The sequence below is a fragment of the Rhineura floridana genome, chromosome 2 (genome assembly GCF_030035675.1).
Source record: "Rhineura floridana isolate rRhiFlo1 chromosome 2, rRhiFlo1.hap2, whole genome shotgun sequence".
NCBI lineage: Eukaryota > Metazoa > Chordata > Lepidosauria > Squamata > Rhineuridae > Rhineura > Rhineura floridana.
The window spans coordinates 227403849-227417128 of record NC_084481.1 but is presented as its reverse complement, the minus strand read 5'-3'; the positions used below and the strand labels follow the sequence as shown (position 1 = coordinate 227417128).

At 38.4% G+C, this 13280-nt stretch overlaps 1 protein-coding gene across 2 annotated transcripts in view; it reads left to right on the top strand.

Annotated features, from left to right (window-relative positions):
• The window catches only part of PPM1A (protein phosphatase, Mg2+/Mn2+ dependent 1A), a 64320-nt gene that overhangs the window by 25850 nt on the left and 25190 nt on the right, over positions 1-13280 (top strand). For both annotated transcript variants that reach the window (XM_061612422.1, XM_061612421.1), the window contains exons 2-3: positions 7794-8647; positions 9888-10005. In XM_061612422.1, the coding sequence (XP_061468406.1) occupies positions 7814-8647; positions 9888-10005 (952 nt within the window). In that variant the 5' untranslated portion in view covers positions 7794-7813. The remainder of the gene's footprint in view (positions 1-7793; positions 8648-9887; positions 10006-13280) is intronic.

The following is a 13280-nucleotide window of genomic DNA, read 5'->3' as shown; positions in this document are numbered from 1 at the left end:
TCAAGGAGAGAAACACAAATCTTCCCCTTTGCCAGATCCGTTTATCCCAAAATTTTTATGTATGAAGGTAGACACGTTGTTGAAGTCCCTTCCATTTGTATGGAATAGGGAAAAGGCTGCAGCTGGCAAATCATACAGGTCTCCCAGTGTGGGTAGGAGAACATGGCAATGCCAGGGCCGGAAGCATTGCTCTTGTAGTAACAGGTAGAAGCCAACAGAGCTGGGGAAGAATGCAGTAAGTTCCCTCTCCCCAGGATTGAGTTGCTATGGTTGAGATAGTGAGCCCTTGGTTTTTTGTTTTTTGTTTGTTTTTGCTAAAGGGCATTAGGACATGTTTCCTAATGATGATTATTATCTATTAAATACATTTGTATCTTACCCTTTCCTCCAAAACAGCCCAGGGCAGCTACATATAGGACCATTAAATACACTCAATACATAAATTAACTTCAGTTGGTCAAGTGACATTTTTGACTTCCCAGAACTTACTAGCTAGCTTAGAATCTTAATTTTTGCCACTTCTCTAGATTTTAATAATAGAACGTTCAAGTGCAACAAGCATAAGATATCCTGTTGGTCTTGTACTGTGATGACATTGACCATGTTTTCCTATGCTTTCTTGTCTTAGTGTACTTTTAGAGGGCTGTATTTTTTTGTTTGATGTTGGCAACCTCTAGAAAGCATGCTATATCCTTTATAACAATTTGTCATCACCACTTTATACCATGATATGCAACAGTGAAAATATTTCGGGTCTTTTGTCGTATACTTTTCAGTACCATGTCAGACTTGTCAATACTTGTTGGATATTTTTTTACCCACACTTCTCATCTGTCCTTCAAGTGATCATGGGAGTGTTGATAGACTAGCAAAACGTACTGACACTTTTCTGGGTTCTAGAGTCTTATGTAATGCTTTCTGGAATAATATCTTGAGATTTGTGTATGAATAGAAATACTAAGTGCTAACAACATTAGCACCACCTTAAAAGAACATGTGAATTGTTGTCATAAACAACAGATGTTAACTTTGGAAACATCCCATGGTGGTTCATCATGGCATAAACATGATTTCTGAAAAGTCTGCGACTTTTAAAGCTTCTTCCACTGCTGTATATCTGTGAGGTATTTCTCATTCCGGTACCCATTTGTTTGGCATTTACCCAGGGGAAAAATAGTAAACAGTTGAGAAAGTGCATATGCATTCTTTCACATGAAGAATTTGATGCACACTTATTGGCTTTTGTAAACTTGTTAATTAGAGTTTTTCTTGGAAGTAATGATGGGAAACTGCTGGGGAAATCTTCTGATATCCAAAAGAGAAGTCGCTTTATCTGAGAACATAGATCCAAAGCACATAATCTACCTTGGTACTGCAATAGTAGAATGAAATGCCTTTTCATGAGAATAGAGGTGGAACACTTTACATGTATCGTTCCTATTTGATCAAATTGAACTGGAACCCTGGGTGACTCATGTGGATAGCATGAAGCCTTTGGCCCAGCCTTACAAATAGTATGCAAAAGTTATTCTGTACAGAAAATGTTAGTCCATCTTCCTACACAGGTTAAACATTCCTTGCCTAGAATTAAAAGAACTTGTAACAGTTTCCTGACTGATTTCCTGGAGGCAATTTTAACTTTATTTAAAAATATTTCATAACCAGCCCACCTTGTATTAATTTACAAAGCCCTAAACAACTTAGGTCAAGGGTATCTTAGGGATCACCTGAACCTTTATATCCCAGCTCGATCACAGAGCTTCTATAGGAGCGGCTTTGGTCATCCCCTGAGTTGGCGGGACTCATTTAATGTCAACACAAAATTGAGCCTTCAGTGTCATCGACCCCGTTCTCTGGAATGGTCTACCAACAGAGATTCAGCAGGCGCCTTCTGTTTTAACTTTTAAGCTCCTGCTGAAAATCTTTGTTTTGCCAGGCTTATGCAGGCAACTAAAAACAAGCTTTTTTAAAGCAACAATTGACCTTTGTTTTTATTGTATTTTTAATGTTTTTTAAATTCTATGGTTGTTTTAAACACGTTGTAAACTGCTTTGATGTTTTTAATGAAAGAGGTATACAAATATTTTTATAAATAATTAAAATACCAAGTTGGTGCACAACAATATAGACAAATACAATAAAATGTAAGATATGTAAAATTATACAAAATAATCAAAATTACTTGCAGTAACTTGCAATGAATATCAAGGTGAGTTTACAAACTGTGTTGTAACAGTATTGTTCAGTCGGCCCTTCTGAACTATATATACCGATTGGTTCCCCATTGGAAAGGATGCGAGACGGAGTGTATTTTATTACCCTACTTGTTTAATCTATATGCTGAACATATCATACAGAAAGCGGGATTGGACCAAGATGATGGAGGTGTGAAAATTGGAAGGAGAAATATCAATAATTTAAGATATGCAGACGATACCATACTACTAGCAGAAACCAGTAATGATTTGAAACGAATACTGATGAAAGTTAAAGAGGAAAGCACAAAAGCAGGACTACAGCTGAACATCAAGAAGACCAAAGTAATGACAAAGAAGATTTATGTAACTTTAAAGCTGACAACGAGGACATTCAACTTGTCAAGGATTATCAATGCCTTGGCACAGTCCTTAACCAAAATGGAGACAATAGTCAAATCAGAAGAAGGCTAAGACTGGGTAGGGCAGCTGTGAGAGAACTAGAAAAGATCCTCAAATGCAAAGATGTATCACTGAACACTAAAGTCAGGATCATTCAGACCATGGTATCCCCGATCTCTATGTATGAATGTGAAAGTTGGACAGTGAAAAAAGCGTATAAGAGAAAAATCAACTCATATGAAATGTGGTGTTGGACATGCCATAGACTGCAAAACAGACAAATAATTGGGTGTTAGAACAAATTAAATCAGAACTATCATTAGAAGCTAAAACGATGAAAAGAAGGTTATATTTTGGACACAATGAGAAGACATGATTCATTAGAAAAGACAATGGTGGCTGTATAATGACAATGTGTGGCCTATAGGGGAAGCTAGGACACATAGGTTAATTTGGGAGGGGGACAGAACAGAAGTGTTCTGGAGTTGCAGGGTGCCTGTTCTAAAATAAGGAATGTGTGTGCACTTAGAGATGTGAAGCCCCAGGAAAATCTGGGGGGGGGGATTCCCCACTTTTCATGTTGTCCCCCTTCTGTGTTTTTGTTGATTGGGAAACAAAAAAGGCTTTGGGTGTTTGTGCATGCAGAGACCTGACCTTTTCCCAAAGTCTTGCTTGTCTACAAAGCACAAACCTTCATTCTGCCATTTCTGTTGGGTGATCCCACAATGTTGTAAAAAGAGGGGCAGCCATGTATGCATTGATGTATTATTTGACTAGTATCCTAACCCTTATATTTGTGGGAATTGTATTCATAGGATGACCACGTTTGGCTTTTTCAGGAAGGAAAAATAGGATGTAAATTGTAAAACTTAAAAACAATTATTTTAATTTAGTTTCCCATATATATTGGCCACAACCAGGTTTCAACAAGTCTGTTTGCCATTGTGGGTGTGGCACTGCATCTTAGCATTACCTTAGATTTGTGCTGTCATTCCAGATACTTCATGGGCACTGAGATGTAGGGAGCTAATAGGAGAGAACTAACTACACAAGGTTGATTCCCATTTTACACTCTATATAAAGCATGCTGATAGGCTAATATATATGAATTGTAAGGATAGCCTGTGTACATCAAGAAGCTGGGTTTGTATTGACTCCTGCTATCCTACCCTCATCTTCGTTCTGTACTGATATGTTGGTGGTTTGCATTGCATAGGAGGAGCAGTGCTCGCATAAGAATGTCTTTTCCCACTCTCTGTCATAATATGTTACGATGCCAAAAGGAAACTTAAGTGACTGGCAAAGCAATGACAGTTTCAATAGACTTGTTTAGCTAAAAGACTGATAACTATATTTCCTAATAAGGAACTGAGGTTTATTTTATACATGACTTTCCTTTGTGTTCTCTTGGAAATTTGTTCTTCATCTGGAATACACAATGTGAGATATCAACAAGGAATATTTTTTACAAATTAAAAATAATCTCCTCTGGATTTGCTTTCTGTAGCATATTATACAGTAATACCTCAGTTAACAAATCCTCCATGGAAGAAGCTTCTTTTAACAAAGTCTTTTTGGGGTGGGGGTGGGGTGAACACCCTGACAAAGCATAGTCAGAATCTGGCTCCATTATTGGATTGCGGCTGCTGCAGGCAGCTCTCTCATGCGTGATTGGAATGGCACTCCTTGCCACATGGTGCAGGTGCCTCCACAGTAAAGAGTGCTGGAAGCTGCTTGAGTGTAGGGGAGGATGTCAAAGAGAGAGACCAAGCACAGGGTTGGTGGGTGTCCTTGCCTGCCTATTCTGTGGAGAGGAGAACTGTGCTCAAAGCTTTAGATTGCTATAGCAAGATGCTCCATGATTAAAGTAAAAAAGCAAGTCAGGCATCTCTGGATGCATTTTGGAAGAAGTGTTCAAGCGGTCTGTATGCAAGGCTTACCTGACCTGGTTGTTTCATTTCAGATATGTGTATTGTTAGTTTTAAATAAAAAGTTTGCTGTAATATGTTAAATGCTCTTTTTTGTGTGATGTAGGAACCTATCCCTATTCTTTCTATGTTTTTCCTACCTCTGGTACCAAAGTTCCTGTTATAGAAGTAATGTTCAGGAATGCATGACCTTTGTTAAGTGAGGTATTACTGTACAAAGTGGAAAGCACTGGCGCCTCCCCTCCCCCCCATTGCCTTTTCAGGACAAGAGGCATCAAAGCTATTTTCTGAGGGATGGAGATTAGGATTGTGCAAGATTTTTTAAAAAAAACTATTATCAGGATAGTGGGTCTGTGGTTATATTCATTTTTATATGGATATTTATTGCATCTCATACTATTTTGGTAAAACAGCTTTCTGGGGTAGGCAATATTTGAACTGAGACTATTCACAGCTCATGCTCTTGACCTTTATGGTACACCAGCTCTTAAGATCTAGTTAAGAAGTTTTTATACTAAGCATGAGAATGAGTTGATGTGAGTGAATGCTTGCCTTGGAAGTTATAGTCTTGTCTCTGGCAGCAAAATTCTAGGCTTAATGTTGATTGTGCATCTCAAAAATTTCTTCTGGCACCTTGCAATGCTTTCTCAGCCTTGTCTAGGACTGACTCTTAGGGATTTAAAATGTTTCCTGCCTTGGGTGAAGGCTTTTTAAAAAACAAATACTGATAATTGGCTACCAAAATCTATTACATTTTAAAGTCTTCAACCTAATTTGTAAAAGGTTCAGACTTTTGACTCCAAGATTCAAAGTAGAGCAATTTAGGTCTTTGACCCATATGTGCAACATTAATATTTTATTTATTTATATTTATTTATATATTGTTCTTTCCCCCCTCTAAACTTTTTGCTCCCAGTAGATTTCTGCTTCACACCTTTTTCATTTCCAGTTCTTCTTCCATCCCTTTAGTACTGTCTTGTAATTACACTCAACATGCTTATGAGCCAATGTTTTCTGTTGCAGTAAGGGCTTCTCACAGGCATCTGGCTAGCCACTATGAGAATGGGATGCTCGACTAGATGGGTGTTTGGTCTGATCCATCAGGGCTCTTCAGTGTTTTTATCCCTAAACCCAGTCCTGTGGCTGACTATTCCCCAGGATAGATTTTTGAATCTTTGTATTGAAGGATGGATTTCCTATTTGTGTAGTCAGATGGTATTAAATCTGTGTAGAATGATCATATTGGGAGATCATTCATATTCTGCTGTGAAAGGAGAACATGCCAAACCAGCCCTGCTCTGCATGTTGTTGCCAGGCTGAACACAGTGCCCTGTATATTGTGGCCTTCCAGATGTTTGGCAGCCTGGTTTACTGAATCTTTGATGGATTGCATTCAATTTTTTGGAGAAGGGAGCTGCAGATTTAGCCATCTAAAAGCCTTACTTGGGGTACTTCCGGGGCTTCAGACCAATCCAGTACAGGTCTTTGATGAAATTGTATGCACATCCCCATTTGTGCATACTGAAAAACATATGACTACTTTCAGTATTACAGTTAGGATGTTGCATAGAATGGTGGAATTCTTAAAGATGCTTTGAAGCCCTCCTTATGTGTTAAGAATAAGATACCTTCATTTTTTATAGATGTATGATTTGTGTGGAAAAGCATTCAGATTTCCTTGACTTCATATGTACATCTTTGGTATCTATGGCATGAATAGAATATGGATTTTGTTTATAAAATGGCTGCAGGTAGAAAAAATAATGAACATCTACAAAGTAAAACATCACGTTGAAGATGTATGATAACTGGACCATTTGTTGTGGTGATTAGGTACAAACTGTGCTCTTCTGGCTTTATGTTTTTATTAGTCATGGCACGCTGTTCTCTATTTTGTCATGAATTAATTGTTATGTGCCTTCAAGTCGATTTCAACTTATGGCGCCCCTATGAATCAGCGACCTCCAATATCATCTGTTATAATCCACCCTGTTCAGATCTTGTAAATTCAGTAAATTAATATGACTGTTTTAGTCAACAAATAAGCATTTGATAGAATGTCACATTTAATCTGTTATGACTGTTTCCCCCTCAAATTCTGTTTAAGAATATAGAGCCATCTGTCAGGACCATCTTCTCCCTCATGAATACTCTTGTTCTCAAGCACCCTCATATTTTAAGGCCCTGCTCTGAGTGCCTCTGCCTCTTCTGTGGTGACACCCTGTTTATGGAATACCTTCCACAGAAAGATCTATTTGACACTGACCTCACTATCTCTTAGACATTGTTAAAACAATTCTGTTTGGCTCAGCATTGGTTGAAATAATTGTTGGCTCTACCTTCCTATTGGGTTCTTTTTCCTCCTCTGGTTTAATTGTATTGATACTGGTTTTAGAATTGTTATTTTTGATCAGTTTTATTTCATTAAATTGTATGAAATAAATTGTTTTTCATTCTGTAAGCTCCTTACTCATGGAAAGACAGGATACATTAATTTTATTTCCAACATCTATAGATGACTTTTTACCATAGATGGTCAATAAATGCATTTATTAGGGGGATTTGTAGCCCGTTCTTCATTTAAAAATTATTATTATTATTGTTATTATTTATTAGACTTTTATACCGCCCGACTAGCAATAGCTCTCTGGGCAGTGAACACAAGAAATAACCCCAGAGCAGGGCATAGTGTAAAAATCCTAAAACCAGTAAATTGATTTTGGCCCAGAGTGTTACTTATACTCATTCTCTACTCTTCAATCAGGAATGTTCAGTTCCACACAGCTTCCATGAGGGCTACTGGCCAAGTACATGACAAGCTAAACTAGTTAAATCTGGATTGGTTTGTTGGTATACAAATGGGTGCCTGAAAATATTATTGTACAGTGCAACCAAGATTCCACTGAGCTTTGTTTATTTTTGAAGTTTGAGCTGTGGTTTGATTTATTTGTACTTACTGCAGATGTTTTGATAAAAGCCACATTAATAAAGTGTAAGCCATTCTCTTGCATAGTAACAGTTTAAATATTTATAATAATATACAGAGTATTCCTAAGAGTGAAATTCATAAATCCACATGAGCAGAACAGTTCAACTCCACATTAACGTGAACACTGTAACAATTCAACATCATACTCGGTCTCTTTCATATAGTAAGGACTGTAGTTCAGTATTGTGTTACTTTCTTTAAGCAATATGTTCAACATATTATTAAACTGTTAACTGTCCCTTAGGAATAGCTTAACAGCAGATCTTTTTGTTTCTGTAGATCTGAAAGAACAAGACATCATGGGAGCATTTTTAGATAAGCCAAAGATGGAGAAGCACAATGCCCAAGGCCAGGGCAATGGACTACGTTATGGGCTAAGTAGCATGCAAGGTTGGCGAGTTGAGATGGAGGATGCTCATACAGCTGTAATTGGCTTACCAAATGGGCTTGATGGATGGTCTTTTTTTGCTGTGTATGATGGACATGCTGGATCCCAAGTTGCCAAATATTGCTGCGAGCATTTATTAGATCATATCACAAGCAATCATGATTTTAAAGGCCGTGGTGCTTCACCATCAGTGGAAAATGTAAAGACTGGAATCAGAACAGGTTTTCTGCAAATTGATGAACAAATGAGGCTACTCTCTGAGAAGAAACATGGTGCGGACAGAAGTGGGTCAACAGCTGTGGGAGTCCTGATTTCTCCTCAGCACGTTTATTTTATCAACTGTGGAGATTCTAGAGGATTACTTTGTAGAAACAGAAAGGTTTATTTTTTTACACAAGATCACAAACCAAATAATCCACTGGAGAAGGAACGTATACAGAATGCAGGTGGTTCAGTAATGATTCAGCGTGTAAATGGATCTCTTGCTGTGTCTAGAGCACTTGGTGACTTTGATTACAAATGTGTCCATGGAAAAGGCCCTACAGAGCAGCTTGTCTCACCTGAGCCTGAGGTTTATGAAATTGAGAGATCAGAAGATGATGATCAGTTCATCATACTGGCTTGTGATGGTATCTGGGATGTTATGGGAAATGAAGAGCTGTGTGAATTTGTCAGATCAAGGCTTGAAGTTACTGATGACCTTGAAAGAGTTTGCAATGAGATAGTCGACACCTGCTTATATAAGGTAGCCAGTAGTTCTGAAGGAATGGGAATTTTTTATGGGATATGTTAAAATATCTATGACAGTTACAGATGCAATGCTAATAGATTAGTTACAGTGCTAATAAACTACAGATATAACAAGTGTTGAAAAAGGTATCTTGTCAGCCACAATTTCAGCTGAAGCTTTTTTGAACTAGGTTGTGCATTGGATTATATTGGACAAGTATTGAACACACAGGCATGTGAATCAAATGTTTTGCTATTATGGTGCTGAATTTGTATTGTATTGCAGGGGGAGGACAGAGCTCATGCTTTGCATGCCAAAGGGCTGGAAAAGACTTTTGTTGGAAACCCTGGAGAGCCGCTGCCAGTCAGTGTCAGCAAAACAGGGCTAGGGGGATCAGTGGTCTGACTCTGTATCAGGCAGTTTCCTGTGTTCTTTGGAAAACAATATTTGCATAAGTAAATTATTTTAAACAGCTTATCTTACAGGACCAATTTGGACATTACCCTAGGTTCTTTCTGGGAGGAAGGGCAGGTTATAAATTTAATAAATAAATACCTCTGATTTTACTTAATATTTCTCCCATCACTACATTTTTCTTAGAATTAGTATGGAGGTCTGGCTTTTTGACAGTACAAATCCGAGCTCATTTTAAGTTCATTTATGATTTTGTACGTCTGACAGCCTTCATAGGCTGCAAGTTCAAGAGGAGGAACTATTATCCTGCTCTTAACTCTGCCATCTGTGGTTGCTTTTGATGTTTTTTAAAAAGGAAGGGGATATATGCAACTGGAGTTAGGTTTTTGACAAAAACCTCATTTTGCTTAATAGAACCTGTTCTGTTTTGTGGCTTAACTAAACCACCCATTCCTAGCTTGTTTAATTAAGATTCACTTTCATAACAATATTCAAGAAGGTGGAGACTTTCTATACCTTTAATTTTACCCCTGAGGCAGTGTGCTTTCTTGTTTTACTAGTATTGCAGTTGTAATCTAAATTTTGCCAAAATATAGGGGCCAGTATATTTCATGTAAATTTTGAAACAAGGAAGTGACTTAGTTGAACTGGGACTTTAGAAGTGTTATATAAGCAAATGGATTTACTTTCTCACGAGAAAGCGAGAGTGAGAAATGTGTGATGTCATGATTAGTAGCATTTTCTTTTATGAATATAAAAAAGTTGTCAGACTTGTGTGAATTAATATGCTGGAAAACAGAACTTCATCTGAACTCTCTTCTTTCCCTCCCCCCCCTTCCAGGGAAGCCGAGACAACATGAGTGTGATACTGATCTGTTTTCCAAATGCACCAAAGGTATTATCCGAGGCAGTGAAGAGAGAGGCAGAGCTGGACAAGTTCCTGGAAAGCAGAGTAGAAGGTGGCTCTTTTAAAAAAAAATAAGTAGTTTCATTTCTAAACAAATGCCCAACAGCTAAGTCCTAAACTTCTATAGGCTTTTACTTAAATTCTTAAGTGCCATAGGACATTCAGCATACACCTCACAAAAAAGTACTTACCTTCCTTTTTTGGACATATGTGGTATGTCCTATCAAAATGGGTGTCCTTGACAATTCTGTTTACAGTGGAGAAAGTCAAGTATAATATTTATGATGGGACCCTTACCAGCAATAAATTTAGATTGCAAGCAATTTCTGATCTTGGTTGCTAAAACAATTAGCCATCGTAATACAATTATATTTAAATTAATAGCTTATAAATATTTGTTATTCTTGGATAATAATTTTGAAATCAGTGTTGCCATAGATGATTTTAATCTGGTAATTTGCTTTTCATATAATTTTGTGCCATATGGTTCAAAACTGATTCTGATTTAAAACATGGATTAAAAAGTATGTCACAGTCTGTATTATATAGTGCCTTTGAATATGTACAGTGCAATCCTGTGCATGTTTACTCAGAAGTACCAGTATGTTCAACAGGACTTAGTAAGTATGTAATGAGACTGCAAGTTGTAAGTAACATGTATTCATTTTCAAAATAAAGAAACCATGTTATTGTAAATATTGACTTTAGTACAAATTAATCAGATTTTACAAAATGATTTATTGATAAAATGGTGTAGTGGACCTAAACTTAAAGTGATTCCACTTTAAAGGCTCAGGAGTCATCAATATGATGCACTAATATGACATATTTTTTGTGTCTGCTATTTTAATGATTGAGTTAAACATCTCGTGCACTTTATTTTTTATTCTGTAAAAGTTTGACTTCATTGAAGTTAAGAGTTGCTTGTTTAACATTTTGTCTTAAATTGGCTCACTGAGAGTTGGTAGCTTAGGAGTCCTCAACTTAAATCAGGATGTCTCTGATTCAGTCTTACCTTGGCCATGAACTCACTAGGCTGTCATGGACAAGCTACTCTCTCTTGGCCCTCTTCCATTCCATTTTCAGTAGAGGGATAATAATAATGACCCATGTTACAGAATGGCTATAAGAAATACATCAGGATAATGATGTGAAGCATCTTGAAAGTCTTATACAAATGCTTAGTAATAGTCTTAATGTAATGCTTGTTCTTCCGTTATCATGCATTCTCTTTATCCTGGGAGAATTGCACTTAATGGCCACTGATCATGTTTCAGAGTCACTTTGCATAAATGTTATGAATTGTGGTCTGAATGTAACTGTGGTTAAGGGATGATAGGTTTGCAATTACCCAGTGAGGCATTTATCCAGATTTAATTGATAAAATGTGGACAGGCATCAGAAAATACTTACATTTTCCTATTTGTCCACATTTTTTTTCTTTCCTGGGAACCAAAGGGCTGCATACAATGTAGCAAAAAGACTTAGCACAATATTGTTTTATTGCCGCTGTTTGCACATCCTGAAAAGTTGCTTCTGGGCATTAGAATATCCTCCTGAATGGTATTTCATAGGTTATGAGGAGCTGTAGCCAGAAAGGAAAATCATCTGTCATCCATAACTCTGTAAGCACTTTGTGTGCATGGTCTTATTTGGATATTAACCAGTATGACTGAAACCATATCAATGATAGGGTATAACAAAATCCATGTTAATAAATGAGACTTGATCTTACAGTTCTTACTTTATAGTTTAGCCAATTCCACTTATACAATTTATTGATAGACACTGTAGCTGTGATCCAAAGGGCAATGTGAGCATTCCTCAGCATTTTGGGGGGGGAATCTGTTTAGTTTCCTACAGAACCCTTGAATTGCTCTTCAGGATTTCCTGAGTTCAAAAACCAGTTTGGGTATTTGGCACAAGATCAGTTTAAAGGGACCTGCCACTGATTTGCATGCAGTATTTTCCCTTAAGTTTTCTTGCACCAAATCCTTATCCTACTTTTTAAAATCTTGAAATGTGCTAAAGAGCAATTTAGGCATTCTTGGGACATGTTTTGAACTGGAAATTATCTCATCCACACATGCTCTGTTGCCCTGGACAACACAGTCCACAATGTTAGATAGATCTCCTAACCCTCTAGAGAGGCCTTTGGGGGTTATAGGGGGCTACCAGGGCAGGGGAGATCTATTGCATCAGTTGCTTCAAGTTTACTCTGAAACCTGCATACCTGTCCCTCATAGGTATCCAGTGTTGTATGAGTGGGAGTCAAGCACGTGCCATGGGTCTGTAGTAGTGGATTGCCTGCATCAGCAGGCTATTGAATAGACCTTCTTTGAGGTCTACACCAACTCTATGGTATGGGCAGTATTCAACTAAATTATTGCACTAGCACAATGGGATTTCCTCCCTCTTCTCCCCCCGTGCATACCTTGTGCCGTTCCCGAATCTGCTCTGGAATGTTGGAGAAACCACTAAAACACATTTAGGGGGGAGTGGGGGGGGAGAGTGGATAATGTTGCAGAAGGAGAAATCCTTGCACTGAAAGTGCATTCACATTAGTGCTATGTTGAATACAACCCTATGATACTATTTTTTCCCCCTGGGTAGTATGCTGTCAGGTGGGCTGTAGCACTGCCTAGCTTTGAAAAGCAGGAATGCACAGGAGTCGAGGCTTGAGCTGCTCTTTCTGGTCCTCACTCCAATCCATTCCTACCATTGTCTGAGGTGGATCTCTCCCAGCCTTAGCCTGCCTTGGTAATCCTTGTTATCCCTTCTCTGGTCATGATGAGTGCGTTGACTGTGTTTTTGTTTCCATGTCTTCTCCCTTGATTTACTTGGTGGTTTTCTTAACCCCTTGGTCTGCGATATCTCCCCTTATGCTTCTGGGTGTATTTTCCATGTTTGTGGACTCCTGTCTGTGAAGCTGCCCTTCTCAGCTGATGTGGCTTCCTTTTTCCTTAGCAGCTTCTAGCTTGCCATCTTCTCCTCTGTGGCGCTCACGGCTGTGATTCCCATTTTTTCCTTGGTAGAGATAGCAGCAACGGCCCTTTTTCCTCAGCAGAGCTTGCAGCTGTGGCTCCCCATTGGTCAGTGAAGCTGACTGTGACAGTCTCTCACTTCTCCATGGAGCTCCAGCTGTGGCTCCTTTGTTCCTCTGCCCCTTTTTTTGGCCACACCCTCCCTCTCCTTCTGTAAGGCGCATGGGGTTTTTTGCTTATGGTGCACATCTGAGGTCCTCCGCTGTCCTCCGCCATGGCTGCTACCTACTGCTTTTCCAAGCCCGGTCTCTCTGTTCTACACATTTAGTTTCCTGCTTCTTTT